Source organism: Bos indicus x Bos taurus, chromosome 19 (assembly GCF_003369695.1).
Source record: "Bos indicus x Bos taurus breed Angus x Brahman F1 hybrid chromosome 19, Bos_hybrid_MaternalHap_v2.0, whole genome shotgun sequence".
In the NCBI taxonomy this organism is placed as follows: domain Eukaryota; kingdom Metazoa; phylum Chordata; class Mammalia; order Artiodactyla; family Bovidae; genus Bos; species Bos indicus x Bos taurus.
The window spans coordinates 22506655-22524817 of NC_040094.1; the positions used below are offsets into that span (position 1 = coordinate 22506655).

General features: G+C 39.4%; 1 protein-coding gene and 1 pseudogene across 1 annotated transcript in view; both read left to right on the forward strand.

Annotated features, from left to right (window-relative positions):
* Positions 1-207: 207 nt before the first annotated feature.
* Positions 208-18163, forward strand: part of CPD (carboxypeptidase D) — a 72089-nt gene continuing 54133 nt past the window's right edge. Inside the window, exons 1-2 of the mRNA XM_027519292.1 lie at positions 208-1060; positions 6431-6678. Of these exons, the coding sequence (XP_027375093.1) occupies positions 315-1060; positions 6431-6678 (994 nt within the window). The 5' untranslated portion in view covers positions 208-314. The remainder of the gene's footprint in view (positions 1061-6430; positions 6679-18163) is intronic.
* Positions 10696-13777, forward strand: LOC113877337 (annotated as a pseudogene).

Sequence of the window (18163 nt, forward strand, 5' to 3'; positions counted from 1 at the left end):
GAGAATGAGCGAGTTGAGGAGAAGCGGAGCAAACGCAGAAAAGGAAATGGGGAGGAGGGAGAGAGACAGGAACCCTGACCTAAGAGGAGAGTGACCAAACTCCACCCAGACAGGAGGAAGGCACGCCCAGAGGGTGATCTGCTGCTTTAAGGATGGCCCCGCCCACGGAGTGACGCGACGGCAGGCCCGCCCACCATTGGCTGCGGCCGGAGGGCGGGATGGGGTTGCTAGGAGCGGAGGGGATCCGGAGGGCCCCGGCCTCCCGGAGCGCGGAGCCGGGGGAACGGAGCCGGGGTTAGCGGAGCTGCTGGAAGATGGCGAGTGGCTGGGACGCGCGGCCGCCCTGGCGGCCCGGGCGCCTCCCGCTGCTGCTGTGTCTACTGCTGCTGCTGCAGCTGCTGCGGAGCCCGGCCAGGGCCGCGCACATCAAGAAGGCGGAGGCGACCACGACGACGACAACGAGCGCGGGCGCCGAGGAGGACGAGGGCCAGTTTGACCGCTACTACCACGAAGAGGAGCTGGGCTCGGCGCTGAGGGAGGCGGCGGCCGCGGGGCCCCCTGGGCTGGCCCGCCTCTTCAGCATCGGCAGCTCGGTGGAGGGCCGGCCGCTGTGGGTGCTGCGCCTCACGGCCGGCCTGGGGCCACCGCCCCCTGACGGCGACCTGGGGCCCGACGCGGCGGGGCCGCTCCTGCCTGGCCGGCCGCAGGTGAAGCTGGTGGGCAACATGCACGGGGACGAGACCGTGTCGCGCCAGGTGCTCGTCTACCTGGCCCGCGAGCTGGCGGCCGGCTACCGCCGCGGGGACCCGCGTCTGGTCCGCCTGCTCAACACCACTGACGTGTACGTGCTGCCCAGCCTCAACCCCGACGGCTTTGAGCGCGCCCGCGAGGGTGACTGCGGCCTCGGCGACAGCGACCCTCCCGGGGCCAGCGGCCGCGACAACAGCCGCGGCCGCGACCTCAACCGCAGCTTCCCTGACCAGTTCAGCACTGGCGAGCCCCCGTCCCTGGACGACGTGCCCGAGGTGCGCGCCCTGATCGAGTGGATCCGCAGGAACAAGTGAGTACCGCCCGCCCTCCACTCACCTCCCCATCCACGCATCCCTCCGGGGCACAGGCTGGGTCCCTCACTCCGTAGGCGTTCAAACAGTGCTCGCAGGCCTAAGGGACTGGGGTAGTGAGGGCGGAGGGCGACACCCCATAAAGGGAACTAGGGCCCAGGCCGCTTAGCCTCTGTCCTCATGATAATTGTCGGAGAAGCGCTGCCTGGAGGATGTCATTTATTAAAAGAATGCAGAAAGCCGCCGTTTGGCTGTAGGGGAGACTCCTTTCTGGCTTTTGAGTCCCTGTTCTCGCAGGACGGTAGAATAAGCGATGGAAGAGACCTTCAGGATGACCTCGGTCAGCTCGCTTATTTTATAGATAAACTGACAAAATTGCGGTTATGTCATGACTACAGGCACTGTGCTAAACCCCCTGAACTGCATGATCTCAGTTTATGTTGGACACAACCTGATGAGACAGGCAGCATTCTCATCCTTGTTTTGCATGTGGGGGAGATCAAGAGTCAGATTGTAAATAATTTACATAGTATGAAAATCATTTATATATTACAGAAGTAGCTGGAACTGGACTCAGGCATTTAGTCAGTGTTCTGAGCCCTGAAGGCAGCGTGTAGCCCACAGATGACACCCGTGGGGTCTTTCTCTTTGATATTTGATAAAAACTGATTCTCTTCCAGTCTTTGCCTCTGACTCAGCTACGGAGCCTATAGATATGGCTGGCCAGAGAACTCCTCTGGATCTGGAACCTTCACCTGGGAGCAGCCTCATTTTAGACTCTGAAGGGTTTCTGATTCCATTTATGCACATTATTAGTGGACCAGAGTTGAATGGCTAATTGTCACACTTATACACAACACACACAAACACACCTTAGGTGTTAGTGAGTGCCACGTGGGATTTAAAATATTAAAAGAAGCATGAGGACCTCAAGAAATAGGTGTATGACATGAGACTATGCTAAATATAGAGGAGGTGTGTTTATGTACCCAGTTAAGCTTTACAGGAATTTCTCCTACTGACAAAACATGTGTGGGCTGCTATAATAGGGGTCATCTCTGTGAAAGAGGGAGAACTTGAGTCTTGAGAGATGGGTAGGATTTTCAGCAAAAAGGAGGAGAGGAGTAGAGAAAGAGGGAACTTATGAAATCATGTCCAAAGAGACCAGGCACCTCTTCGCTTTCTCAGCTATTGGCCTTGCCAACATAATCCTCTTTTTTGTATCTTCCTAAGACTTGTAGAGGATTTCCTTGGTGGCTCAGCAGTAAAAATCTGCCTGCCAATGCAGGAGACATGGGTTCGATCCCTGGGTGGGGATGATCCCCCGGAGAAGGGAATAGCTACCCACTCCAGTATTCCTGCCTGGGAAGTCCCATGAACAGAAGGAGCCTGGTGGGCTACAGCCCATGGGGTCACAGAAGAGTGGGACACAATTTAGTGACCAAACAACAATGACATAGGCTTGTGAAGCAATTAAGCTTTCTATCCCGATCTGAAGATTTCTAAGTGACGGATAAAATAAAAGCAATAATGAACTCAGGTGTTTTCCTGTAGGACTTAGAAGTATCTCTTCTACAAGATTCAGTATGTATGTAGCAGACCTTGAAAAATTCATGAACATTATGACAATTCTAATTTCGTTTTCTCTTCCTCGCTTTCACTTTACTCCTTCTGAGAGGAGTAGGCATTAATCCCTGGGAGGCATTAACTTCACATACACTTTCTGGGAAGATTTTTCTTTTAAAGATAATGATGTCAGGCTCTCTGAACAGTTGCATAAGAAGTGTGACTTTAAGCAATGCCAACAGTCTAAAATGCTCCATCATGACCTTTACAAGGATGTAAATTCTGTGAGTAGATATTTCTGTTCAGTATTAGTTCTGCTGTGACCAAAAATAAAAATAAGCTGTCTTGGTGCAAGTCACCTTGAGACTATACTGAAAGCTTTGAACTTTAAATTTAGAAGCAAAAATGTGCTCTCTGGACAACCCTTTCACATCACCAGTATTTAATGATTACAAGGTATGGTCCAGGCTGGGTAGTTCAATGGTAGGAGCTTGTGACGATTTGAAAAGCTCATCTGTGTTGGTTGGTGTTACACAGAAAGTTGCTTTCTTTTGTGGCTAGGATATGACCCTAGTCATATCCTCCTTCTTTTCAAATGTAACTCTAAATCAGAAGGAAAAATAGGTGAGTGTTTAGGGTAAAAGTATACCCATCCATCCTCAGTCACAAATAACTCAAAATGCGTATTAGTTAATGATTATTCAGTAACAAGAGATATGTGAATAAAGTAAAAAATAAGCACATGCATGATCTGAGATTGATTCCTAAATATAGAGTCAGCTTTATGGAGAGGAAATTCTAAAACCACAGACAGTATAGGGAAAGTACCTTTTTCAGTGTATTCTGTGAAGTAAACCATTTGCATAATTTCTCGATATCCTAGCCACCCAGCTGTATTAGAAATAGATTTTTTTGTCATTGTTGCTTTGGATATGTAAGATTTTAAAACTCATTTTCTCCTGCTTAGGAAAGTAAAGTTGATTTTCTTTGTTTCACTTTATACTTCACCCATTCAGTGATTTTGTACTGTTGACAGTTGACTCATATGCTTAGGAAAATATATAAGATTTTAACTCCATCATTAAAATCTTTTATAGTTTACTTGACCCTCATATTTTTGGCACGCTTCTTTACTTAAATATAGCCTCTTAGACTTTAGTAGATTATGCAAAAATGATTTTTTGGGTATGTTTGTGAAAAGCATTGTATTACTGGAGTGAGTACACTTCCCCGAAACCTTTAGAATTTAGTTTATCAGACATCAAGTTTTCTTAATTTTTTACAGTTATTTACAGATTTATCTGGGGACCATAACAGAATTAACTTAGAGATGGATTTTTTAATATCTATAGACTTGTTTATAATTTTTATGATATATTAAGCAGCTACTTTAAATCTTATGCAAGAAATGATATATGATATTGAAGTCAAGTGTAAAAAACACTTAAGAGAACTGATTTGAATGGAAACTAAAATACCCTTCAAATAAAATTGGATTGATATCAAAATTGGTTTGACAAAGACTAAAAGCAGTAATCTTATAGCCACTATAGTAGGTATCACTTTCTCTTGAAATTGTCCTTACTAGAATGGCACTGGTACTTCTAAAACTATGTAAGTAGAGTAAGGAAAATCTAATAATTTATCACTGGAGTAGACTGCAAATATTTCATTGTTCTAAAGGTATTCGGTTAGGCTACTTTAATAGTATTTCTGAGAAGTGTTAGAAGAAATGACAAAGTGAGAAACAGCTTTTAGCAGAGAATCTTGGAATTTAAAGTCTTAATTGAAAATATATAGTTAAAATAGCATGCTTCACTTACTTAGAATATTTAGGTATCCACTAGAATACGAATGCCATGAGGGCATCTTTGTATTTGTTTCTTCTCTGATGTATTCCTTAGTGTCTAGAACATTTGGCTTACAGTTGACACTCAAGAAAATTTGTTGCTGAATGGATTGCCTGAACTGGGCTGGCCTTCTTATAACTTTCCCCAAGTCATTGCTGAGGGGGAAAGTACTTCAATTATTTAAAGCATAGAAGCCAAAAAGTAAATAGTTAATACCTTGCTATGGAGGAGGGTTGGGTAAGGTGGAGTTAGAGTGTTAGAATATACACTTAGTTTTTGCTTCTGTATCATTCTTTCTGGCATTGGAAGTTGGGGGTGGATTGATAGTCTGTAAGGCAGTGATTTCCTGAGCAGGATGCAAATATCTCCAAAGAAAGGAACATTTGTTGAGCAGATGCTTGAAAGCAGTCATTGTGCTGGAAGACATTGTACATGTATTACCTTATTTAATTCTCGTAACCACCCTGGGAAGCAGGTAGCATCAATCCCCATTTAACAGGTGAGAGAAAAACTAGGGTTCAATGGATTTAGAGGCAGCAACTCTACCCGATCATGTTAGTAGTGAGTGACCTGTCTGGGAAGCCAAATGTTCTTACCATATTTGCCTGGTTTCAGAGGTTGTGCTGTTGCCACGACACCAAACGGTCTTCTCTGGTGTCTGGAATTGTGCTAACTGTAATTATATTAGTTATTAAACTCGACTTTTTTCATAGTCTATTCTGATATTTATTCACTGTCTTTATCAGCTCATTTCTGTCTTCTGAGGACAGATTCTGTGTTACAAGTAATTTTTATTGTTTGACGTCCTCTGAGAGGTACTAATCATATTTAACTTTTCAAATTAAACATATCATAGACTTAATTCTCTTTCAAGCATATAAAATGTTATAGATCAACCCCCTTTAGAATTTCTGTAGGTCAGTTTCTTTCAGTCACAAAAAGGCAGAAGCAAAAAATCCAATTTCAACTGCAAAAAGTGTTTAATCTCCAGCCATAGAAATAGGTCGAGCTGTTACATGAGTGGAAAATGTATAAATAGGGCTGCAGCATGTTTTTGCCTTTAGCTTTTACCATAAAAGGAGTTCTTCAGTATTTCTGTATCTATAAATGTGACTGGATTGTAAGTTGGTTCACTTAAAAGTAAAAACATAACAAAAATTAAAATGTTTCTTTTTATAGAAGCAGCCTTATCTTCATGTCAGTTTATTTTTTAATGGCCCAACCAGGAACCTTGGTCCTAAAGAGAGCTGCTTTTGCAGCGATACAATGTTCTGTATTGTGTTTCTCTGGAAGCAACTCACTGTGTGGGGTCTCTCCCCCAACCCCACCACCAAGCTTCCCAACTATGGCGTCTCTCTCGAAAATGTGAGTTTAGTGTATTGTGAAACTGGAATGAGGCAAAACACATCCTGTTTTAATTTATTTGTCTCCAAATCTCAAAAATACTCTCTGGACAGTAATATAAAAAGCATGAAACTTATTAACCCAACTCATGTATTCAACAAATATTTATTTCTGTAAGCCACACTTTCTATGAGATTGACCCATAATGAAGTACAAGAATTAGATTGAACTCTATGAAGTTGTCATTTTTGTAGGTCAAAACATGGTTGGATATTGGCAAGTTCACATTGTTCAACCTAATAGAGGTCCCTGAATAAGACATCTCCTAAAACATTAATTTCTACTGTGTTATTAAGCTATTTTTTTTCAATGATTGGAAAATTCTTTAAAGCTATTTGAAGTTAAGGAATTGTAAAAACTGCTTGAAATTTGTTGAATGGATAATGCTTTCTTTCCATTTTCCTTCTATGTTTGGTCAAATTATAACCATTGGTAGAATTTTCTAGGTCTCAAGAGGAGTATCTAAGTTCATTGATAAAAGATGTAGAATTTTAGAATATATGTTTTCTGTGCCTTTTAAAAAGTGATGTGTGATTTTGATTTTCCAAGGTTCGTGCTTTCTGGAAACCTGCACGGTGGCTCGGTGGTAGCAAGCTATCCCTTTGATGATTCTCCAGAACATAAGGCCACTGGAGTCTATAGCAAAACTTCAGATGATGAAGTATTTAGATATCTGGCGAAAGCCTATGCATCACACCATCCCATAATGAAAACTGGTGCCCCTCATTGTCCTGGAGATGAAGATGAGACTTTTAAAGATGGGATCACGAATGGTGCACACTGGTATGATGTGGAAGGTATGTAAAGCCCTGGATTTGCTATATTTTCCTCCTTGTTCATTTAACTTTTCTGAGCATACTCTGGGTGGAAAAGAGCAAATAAACTTCAAGGAATTATGATGTTTTTAAATCTTGAAAATTTCAAACCCACAGTAAAATTAAAAGAAAACTCCATGAACACACTTGTATGTTTTGTTTAGTCAAAGTCATGTCAGACTCTTTGTGACCCTGTGGACTGTAGCCCGCCAGGCTCCTCTGTCCATGGGATTTCCCAGGCAAGAATACTGGAGTGGGTTACCATCTCCTTCTCCAGGGGCTCTTCCTGGACTAGGGATCGAACCCACATCTCTTACATTGGCAGGAAGATTCTTTACCACTGAGCCACCAGGAAAGCCTGAACACCTGTATATCCTTTATTTAAATTCACCAACAGTTATCTAACCACAAATATTGCTCCTCTCCCCTAAACAGACACACACACACACACACACCCTTTATTTAAATTCACCAACAGTTATCTAACCACAAATATTGCTCCTCTCCCCTAAACAGACACACACACACACACACACACACACTCACTCTCTCTCTCTCCCCTCTCTTTTGTCAGATGATCCAAAAGTAGGTTGCAGATTTCATGACACTTCACCTGTAAATACCTCTCAAGTATGTAATTCCTAAATACAGGGACATTCTCTTATATAACCCTTGTACCATTACTGTAATTGAGAAATCAACAGTAACTCAGTGCTGTCATCCCACATGCTATTTGCATGTAACTCAAATTTCCTGTATTACCCCCCCACATATCCCATACAGCTCCTTTCTTCCTGATCCGATGCAGTCAAGGCTCCAGCATTTTGCATGTGCCTCTTGTGTTTTTTAGTTTCCCCCATCTAAAACAGTCATGTTAACAGTCTCTTTTCTTAATGATGGTGAATCTTTTGAAGTGTCCAGTCCAGTTGTCCCACAGAACAGCCCATATTCTAGATTTGTCTATTTCTTCATGATAAGATTATCAGGTCCAAATTTCCAGCAAGACCATTACACTGATCACATGAAGAGGCACATAAAATCAGTCAGCTTGAATTGTTTACCGTTTCTCTTAAGTTTTATGAAAACAGCTATTGTTCTTTTTAAACTTTGGTATCCTTTGAATAACAACTTTTTGTTTTTATGCACAGGCTTAGACAATTTAATTAAGAGTAATCAGAAGAAACAGTCAATCCATGAAAATGTTATCAGTGTAAAACTTTTTTCTCTTCTTAGAATCTACCCATGGTGAATGCCTTAGGTCAAGAGTCCTTAACCTCCAGAATCTAATGCCTGATGATTTGAAATGGAGTTGATATAATAATAATAGAAATAAAGTATACAATAAACATAATGTGCTTGAATCATCCCACAACCATCCCCCCCACCCTCCATGGAAAAATTGTCTTCTACAAGAGTGGTACCTGGTTGTCAAAAAGGTTGGGGACTGCTGCCTTGGGTTTTCACTTACCCTATTATTTTTTTTGGCAGTCAGTCACATTATAAAGTATCTTATGACATTTCTCTTAATGTGCCTTCTTTAAAATATTTGAATAACTCTGTGAATTTTTATGTCAAGCCAAGAATACCCAAATTGGGTACTAAGTTTCAGGACTTGATACTTTCTATACTTTTCTGATTCTCCTACAGTTTCTACCCATGTTTCTTATATATAACTAGCGAGTCGAACTATTTAGAAAGGGGTATGAAATATATACAAGCCAGACTTTCTGCCTGTAGCAATTAGAGGTGGTTTGAAAACCATTAATAAATCTTAAAGATAAGGGATATATTTTAATGTTTAATTTCATTTCAGTCTTTAGCAAATATTAATATATTCATTTTTAAGACTCCGCAGGGCTTACGGAGTCTTAGTTCTTTGACCAGGGATTGAACCTACACCCTCCACAGTGAAAACTTGGAGTCTTAGCCACTGAACTGCTAGGGAATTCCCTTTAGCAAATATATTTAATAAAACCAGACTTCTTGAACTAGTGGTTTTGTGATGTTGTCAAGTTACTTCATTATTTGAGATCCTGTCTAAAATAATGGACTAAAACTAATTTTTCCTTTTTGGGGAATGTTGTTAAAGGTTAGAAAATAATTTCTAATTGACAATTGACTAAGGAAGATAAATACATGTGATACTAGTTAAAAAGTAAGTGTGTTTCCTTCACAGTAAGTAAAATTATTTGGTTAAGCCAGGCAACAGGTTTTTCTGAGTCTTCAAGCATCTAAAGGAGCTTGGCTTTGCTGCTGCCATTATTTTTTTACATTAATTTATTTGGCTGCTCTGAGTCTTAATTGCAGCACATGGGATCTAGTTTCCTGGCCAGGAATGGAACTCCAGCCCCTTGTATTGGGAACTTGGGGTCTTAGCCACTGGACCACCAGGGAAGTCCCTATTCTTGTTTTTGTGAGCATATACTTCTCTCCTGTTTTAGCTGGGTGGTCAGACATATTCTATGTTATTTCTACAATAACTAGCTTGTATCTCTTACTGCCTTAGCAATATTGAGCAGTTTCAGTAGTTTCTTGAGAGTGTGAGTGTGTGTGTGTGTTTTAACAGCTTTATCAAGGTGTAATGGACATACAATAAACTGGACAAATTTGAAGTGTATAGTTTGGTGAGTTTCAACATATATGTGTACCCATGAAACATACATATTGTTTCAGTAGTTTCAACAGGGCAGAGTCGTTGTTTATCTTCCGCTGGACTGTAGTGAGTAAGGTGTTGTGAAACCTTGTGACTAAGCATATATTCAAACCCAGATGTCCTGGAGTAACTTTACTGACGCTTTATGTGATGTATTGAGAAATTCTAGCTCAAAGTAGTAGAGACTTTTAGAGCTGAAAATGAATGTATTGATCTAGTCCAACTCTATTGCTTTACAGGAAGTCAAGGCTTTAGTGGTGAAATAACTTGTGGGCGTCATTTATTTACCAAGCAGATATTTACTGAGCCTTTTCCACATCCTATATACCGTATTAAAGACACGGTGTGAACAAAACAAACAGTTCCTTCTCCTGGGGGTGAGGAAGTACTTTGGCCCCCAGAACCTTCACCTTCCTTGCCAGGATTGCTTCAGTATATCTAGCTACCTACGTGGGTGGCCTTGCTTCTCTCCATGTCTCTCAAACCTCAGGCTCCATCCAGGGAGTGACTATCCTAATAAGGCCTGTGAATAGTCGTTGTCTTCTGCTAAAGCCTGTTATTGTGACAGCCTAAGCTCTACCTATTCATGCAGCAGTCCTCTTTCTATTTTTTTTTTTAAACCACAATGTGCTGATTTGTATGCCTTTTGTTTACCATTCTTTATTCTTTTCTTTCTTCATGGTTTTGAAGACATTATAAAAAAAAATCCTCTGATGGTTTAGTGTGTTTATTCTAAAGGAAACTTAATGAAACTGAATTATAGTTTCAGTCAACTTTAAGAATTGCCCTCTATCAACTGACAGGAATTTTTAAAAGGGCAAGTAACCACCCATAAAAAGAAGAGAGGTATGAAATGTGACCAGATAATGTGTCTGTAACTAATTCAGGTTTTGTGTGTGTGTGTATGTATGTGCGAATTTAAACTCCTTTGATCATGTGGGCAACCATTCTCTGCATAAAGTGGAGGTCTGACTGAGCAGCACTAATGTGCTCTAAATATTGAGGTATGTTTGGCTTGAAGTAGATTGCTGACAAAGGAAGGAGCATGGGGGAAATAAAACCAAGCTGTTTTGAACAGCATACAAGGTTAGATTTGGTCCAAAAATGGACTGAAAAGCTTATTCTTTTTTTTTTTTTTGAAAAGCTTATTCTTGAGTAGCATTTTCTGTGTCATTAAGCAGGGCATTATGTTATAATTCTTCTGTCATCAGAAAATTGGAATCTATATAAAATAAAAAAGAATCAAATAGACAGTCTAGAAATATAATATCTGATCTTAAGAAATAGACAAATCCATAATTACAGTAGGAGATTTTAAACATGCCTTTCTTAGTAATTTTTAGATCATGAAGACAAAAATATCAGTAAGGACACAGACGATTTAAATAACATAAACCAATCTGATCTAATAAACATGTACAAAATACTTCCTCATATTTAATTTTCCTGCAGTCTTTTTATAATCCAAAGTATATACAATAAGGAGTTTATCATTGGTCCCACTTAAGGTAGATGTGTCTAGTTCTGTTAGTGCTTTGTGTTACTTTGTTCTAAAGTATATATATTAAAAACAAGCATACTAAAACATACTAAACTTAAAGCATTCTTATGTCTTTGCTTATTTCACATTTTAATAGGATCAAGTCTGACACTTAGCCTTCTAGCCTTGTACACGTTTCTAGCCTTCTCTCCTACCTCTCACTCACCACTGAAAGACTTGTGCTGTGCTGTGCTCAGTCATGTCTGGCTCTTTGCAGCCCCATGGACTGGTAGCCCACCAGGTTCCTCTGTCCATGGATTTTCCCAGGCAAGAATACTGGAGCAGGTTGCCATTTCCTACACCAGGAGAGCTTTCTGACCTAGGGATCGAACCTGCCTCTCCTGCATCTCCTGCACTGATAGGTGGATTTTTTACTACTGAGCCACCTGGGAAGCCCTGAGCTATTTGTCCTCCAAAAATGTGAACCTTCAGGTACTGGGCTGCTGTCTGTCTGGTATGCATTTCTCCAGTTCAGCTGTAACCTCCTCTGAAAGCTTTGGTACAGTAACTGTCACTCTGTTGCCTTCCTAGAGCTTTTTGTTTAACATCAGTAAAATGTTTATCTACTTCTGTTGTTAGTTTTTTGTATCTTCTGCTAGAGTGTGAATTCTTTGATAAGGATTTGCTGTGCTTAGTCACTCAGTCGCGTCCGACTCTTTGCAACTCCATGGACTGTATACAGTCTGCCAGGCTCCTCTGTCTGTGGAGATTCTCTGGGCTAGAATACTGGAGTGAGTTGCCATGCCCTCCAGGGAATCTTCCCAACCTAGGGATCGAACCCAGGTCTTGCACATCGCAGGTGGATTCTTTACTGTCTGAGCCACCAGGGAAGCCCAGGAATACTGGGCTAGGTAGCCTATCCCTTCTCCAGGGGAACTTCCCGACCCAGGAATCAAACTGGGGTCTCCTGCATTGCAGGTAGATTCTTTACCACCTGAATTACCGGGAAGCCCTTGATAAGGACAGTGTGGTGCTATTCATACAAAATGTATCACCAGGGAAAGAGTCCTACAGGAAGTGAGACTGGGCAGGTTTTTACAGTTATTTGGAATAAGATCTTTTTCTTTTGGAGATAAGTGCTTTATCTAGAGGGATGCCATGGAATGAAAAGGGAGGATGAGATATATGAGAAATTGTGTGAGAAGAGTTGCAGAATTAACAGTGAGACAGTAGGACAGAGTATCTAGGCAGAGCAAGGCATAACTTTGAGACCTTGAGCCTGAATTAGTAAGAATGATCATGGAAATGGGAAAAAAAACTACTTGGAAGAAGTGTGTGTGTGTGTGTGTGTGTGTTTTCTCTTTAGATGGAAGAGGAGTGAAATTGGAGGTGGTACTGGATGTACCAGTTATAAGTACCTAGTGTACAGTTGGAAGATAGGCTCTGGGGCTTAGGAAAGAGGTCAAGATGATAAAGACATTTAGGAGTTATGAGACATGTGGAAAGCATATGTCAGTTAACTTGATTTTGAAAATTGAATTGATATTGTTTCCTGGCATCATTTAATTGCTTGGAGCCAGAAATTCAACTGAGGGGGGAAAAAAAAAAAAAATATATATATATATATATATATATGAACAGATGGATGCTTTTTCATCTCCGAAGTGAATATACTTCTGGCATTTTGTACTGGGATGTTTTCTTTAAGGAATGCCAACAGTTTAGATATTCTCACCCTGTTCATATGTTAAGAATACTATGGATAATCAAATGTGCATAAAGGACTTTTGGTCTTATCTGATTTTGTACATTAAGGAGCTTTTGTACGTTGGACCTCTTCCTTTTCTCTCTCTTTTAACCTGAGTGGCACCTCGTTTAAAAGGAAAGCAAAGTTGTAAAATGATACTCAAACAGGACATTTGCTTCTGTTTGAGTCACCAGTTTGCTTTAGCAAACTGAAGTATAGCCTCATATGAAAAAAATCTCACCTTTAGGAACAGCGTGCTTGTATATTTTGTAATGTAATAGACTTTCATGAAGATTGAGAACCAAATGCTAAATACCACTTTAGGATGTGGCCCCTAAATCTTCAGATACAGTGTCTAAAACTTAGATGTGTTTTTATTTTTTTAAAACACAGATGGTGGAAAATGAGAAAGTACTTAAAAAAAAAACAAACACTCTCTCTCTTTCCCTCCCCTTTTTGCTCTCCCTTCTTCCTATCCCTCTTGCCTTCCCCTCCCTCATTCTTTTTCTTTTCGTTTCCCTCTCCCTATAAAAGCTACCACCTCATCCTGGGCACCCTGGTTGTATTAACTTCAGCTCTGAAGTGCTTACCCCTCTGAAGTGGTACCAGAACGTGATAAGACACCCATACCCTTCCTTTGGTGGTTGGCCGCACCACCAAATCATTCCTGTGATGTCCCAGCAGACTCCCCAGAATCTCACCCTGCAGCCTCATCACATCACCATGGTGTCAACTCAACAGCCCATGGTCCCCCAGCAACCAATGGTGCCAGTCCCTGGCCAACACTCCATGAATCCAACCCAACAGCACCAGCCAAACTTTCCAGTGTTCATGCAGCAGCCCTTCTGGCCCCAGTCCATCCAGCCATAGCCTCACTAGCCCCCTGCCACCCCAGCTACCCGACCCAGCCCTTGCTGCCAGAGCCACCTTGCCCCCAGTGTTCCCCATGCAGCCTCTGTCCTCCATGTTTCCTGGCCTGCCTCTGGAAGCTTAGCCAGAAACAGACAAGACCAAACAGGAAGAAGTGGATTAAAAGATCAGAAAATGAATTACTTTCAGAATGACACAGGAACACAACAATTTGTTCCTGCCCTCACTTAGTAAATTCTGTAACTAAAAATAAGTACCATTGGCCAGTAAAATGTTTTTAAAATTAAAAAAAATCTTTCTCAGCCATTAAAAAGAATACATTTGAATCAGTTCTAATGAGGTGGATGAAACTGGAGCCTATTATACAAAGTGAAGTAAGCCAGAAAGAAAAGCACCAATACAGTATACTAACGCATATATATGGAATTTAGAAAGATGGTAACGATAACCCTGTATGCGAGACAGCAAAAGAGACACAGATGTATAGAACAGTCTTTTGGACTCTGTGGGAGAGGGCGAGGGTGGGATGACTTTGGAGAATGGCATTGAAACATGTATATTATCATATGTGAAACAAATCACCAGTCCAGGTTCGATGCATGATACAGGATGCTCAGGGCTGGTGCACTGGGATGACCCAGAGGTATGGTATGGGGAGGGAGGTGGGAGGGGGGTTCAGGATGGGGGACACATGTACACCCGTGGCAGATTCATGTCAATGTATGGCAAAACCACTACAATGTTGTAAAGTAATTAGCCTCCAATTAAAATAAATAAATTTATATTTAAAAAAAAATCTTAAAAAAGGAAAATGCGTTCAAAGAATTATGTGAGATAAAGTGTTGGCCAGGTTGGACAAAACTGAAAACAGATTCAGGACTGTGTACTTTAACTTTGTAGAATCATATCATTAGCAAATATATATTCAATGGGAGTGGTGAAGGAAATAGATTTTCATAAGATAAGTTGTTCAGAATACAAAGACCAAGTTCAGGTATGATTTGGTCAAAGCAAACTTGAATTTAAAGACCAGGAATATGGGAACATTTTTTCAAGGGCTCTCTGTTTTTTTCCATTCATTTGACCTAGATCTTTCACTTAAAATTTTGTATGACCATCATGCTCATTAGCTTTTAAAAATATCTCAAGGAGTGCAAAATTATCATTTAATAACTCATTATCTGTAAATAAGTTGTTAACAAAAGTAAAAATTATGAGAACTGCTCATGATCCTGTGAAGTAGTTTTATTAAAGAAATAACAGTAAGCTCCAAATTTAAATATAGAACAGAAATTGCTTATATTTACACATTCTAAAATACTTTTCCTAATGAAAAAAGAATACATTGCATTTTTTTTCTGTAAAAAATTTATGGGGTTTTTGTATCATACAGTTTGATACTTTATAGCTGGCCTACTGAAGGCAAGTTAAAAAAAAAAAAAAACTTGCTCTGTTTAAATTTCAACATTGTAGCATTGGTTGTATTTTTTTACATTGACTTTCTTAATGAGGCATTAGAGGGAGTCATTTGAATGAATGATTGAATTTATTTAAATACCCTCTATCTCCTTAAAGCTAGACTTCTCTAGTGAAAACAGTAATAGGGATTGGTTCCATGATATGATAATGATGAACTGAGCATCTTAAAGCATATGAAGATTAGTGTGAGACAAATGGATTGAAGGAACTGAATGAGTATGAAGAGATCCTTTGATTTAGCCACCCATACAGTTAGTATTGATCACAATTTGTTGTAGTGCTGGACAGACTCCTAATGGTTACACTTTTCTTCTTTAGTATTGGTAAAGGAATGAAAACATAGGGTAGCAGTACATTGCATTCAATTTTTTCTACATAGAAAACTGGGTTGGTAGGTAGGCTTAAAAGCAAAACGTAACTTTTTGTCTTTCTTTGCCATTTCCCCTTGGGAGTAGAGGAAATAGTCTAAATCAGTGGTTTTCAAACTGGGTATATTTGGGGAGAAGGAAGAGAACAGTTAGTTTGGATAACTTTAAGGAAATAAATTTCCAGGTCTTCCATACCTATTCTTAATACTGGTCTGCCTGAGAAGGATGCTGGCAGTGGGGATTCAGTCTCACATCCTCTTCTCCCACTTGACTGAAGAAAGGCATACTTTTCTGTCCATCTGAATCACACTATAGATTGAAGTTTTACAAACTTCCAGTGCACCAAAAATAGAAGGGACAATTTGGTGATTAATGGTATCATAAAAGCATCACTCAAACATCTCATTAAAAGATATATTTTCAGTAATTATTACTTAGGTTTATTTATCAAAATCTGTAATAAAACTGTGCCTTTATTGGTAAATTGTATACCAGTAGTTATTGTGCTAATTCTATCTAGAATTCAAAAATATAATAGGGCATTAAGGTAGTGGAAATTAAGTAAAGGAAATTAATAGAAATTTAAACATGCATACATATGTATTATTATAGATTGAAGTATTATAGGGTGATCAATGAAGGACTTTCAAGCATAAAAGTATATCCCATTTGAGTAGCAATCTGTAGAGCAAATGGAATGGAATAAAAGTTCAAGAAGAAAAAGGGAAGCTGTAAAATTCCTCCTGTTGAAGAAGAGTGTTCATACAAATTTTAAAAGCTGATTCTGGGAATCAAATCTCTATAGTATTTTATTTGGCTCCACCTAAAATAATAGTGTGAAATTTTATTTAAAAAATAAAAATTGGGACTTCCCTGGTGATCTAATAGTTAAAACACCAAACTGCCAATTCAGGGGGCACAGGTTCCATCCCTGGTCAGGGAACTAAGATCTTATATGCTGTGCAGCATAGCTAAAAGATAAAATAAATAAATAAATAAATAAAAATTGACATTATGCAAGAAATCACATTGTTAGAAACTATTTAAATTTAAAATCAAATCTTTTAGATACCAACTTTAAAATATGTGGTGTTGAATGATTTCTCAGTTATTTTCTTATGAATAAAAAGTTTTAAGGTAATTAGTTTAGCTAGCCCCTTAAAAGACTAGTGGGTATTAGAGACTTGCTTATTTATGATTGTTAATAAGTAGGAAAAATAACAGATCCTTTATACTATTAGTAAAGTGCTTTATTGCTTCGAGGTATGCCTGTGGTGTGTGCTTCATTCCCAAAATAACATTTTTCTTTGACTGGATAAAGATAATGTTCTGATAACAGACATTTTGTCGTTTAGTCTACGTTGAGTCATATGACATATCAGCTTAAAAAATAAACAAATGTATTAACTGAATCTGACAGTAGCTGCAGCAGTCAGTAATGTCAGGCGTACCTGCAGATCAATGTTCTCTGTGACAGTGAATTTTGTATATGTAGGTTTTCTGTTAAGGAAAAAAAAAAAGACAATGAATCTGAACCAGCTACTTAGCTAAGATTACTTACTATGCAGTTTTTGATATTTAGTATTGGAAAAATTATGTGAAGTTTAACACAGATGGCAAATAATGCCTATTTGTGGCATCTCGCAAAAATTCTTAAATTATTCATTACTCAGTTAATATCTCCACTTGTTTCCAGCTTTTTAGATGAGTTATTTTTTTTTTTAAGTAATTTTTAAACTAAAGCTTGAAGTTGGTGAATAAAGACTTTTTGATGTTCTAAAGGTGGGAGAGCTTTGTCATTTTTGTTTTGCAAACTAAAAGTTTGCTTCTTTTCTGACATTGACTCCTGTGGAGTTCTAAAGAGATAGATTATTCTAAAGAGATATATCACGGCTCACAAATTGCCTCCTGAGGATGGCTCATTATTATAGACTCAGAGGAAATGTGCTTAATTTTTATGAGGTTTCATTGAGAGAAGGGTATTTTGTAGATAGCTTTCTGTTATTGATTTCTATGGAATTCCATCATGTCAAAGAACGTATTTTGTATAATTTCAGTTCTTTTAAATTTATTAAGTTTGTTTTATGACTCAGGATGTGGTCTGTTTAAATGTTCCACATGTACTTGAATGTTTTCTGCTGTGGTTGGGTAGGATCTGTGATAAATGTCATTTAGATCTGGTTAAGTGACACTTTTGCAGTTCTTATGTATCTGTTGCTGATTTTCTGTCTACTTTTTCTGTTGACTACTGAGAGAGGAATATTGAAGTCTGCGACTGTAACTGTAGATTGACTCATCTCTTCTTTCAGTACTATCAGTTTTTGTCATGTGTTTTGAAGTTCTGTTGTTAGATGTCACATTTAGGATTGTTATATTGTCTTGGTGAATTGACTCTTTTAACATTATGTACTATCCCTCCTTGGATTTCCCTGGTGGCTCAGTGGTAAGGAATCCTCCTGCCAGTGCAGGAGATACGGGTTCAATCCCTGATTTGGGAAGATCCCTTGGAGAAGGAAATGGCAACCCATTCTAGTCTTCTTGCCTAGAAATCCCTATGCATAGAGGAGCCTGGCGTGCTATAGTCCGTGGGGTCACAAAGAGTCAGACATGACTTAATGACTGAACAATAACTATCCCTCCTTCTACCTGGTACTTTTCCTTGCTCAGAAGTCTACTTTAATCTTAATATAGCCATTCCATCTTTCTTTTATGTTTGCATTGTATATGTTTTCCATTGTTTTAACTTACCCATACCATTCTATTTAAAGTGAGCACATAGTTGGGACTTGTTTTTTTATTCAGTTTGACAGTTTTTTTTAGTTGGTGTATTTGCATCATTTACATTGAATGTAATTGTTTATATGTTTGGA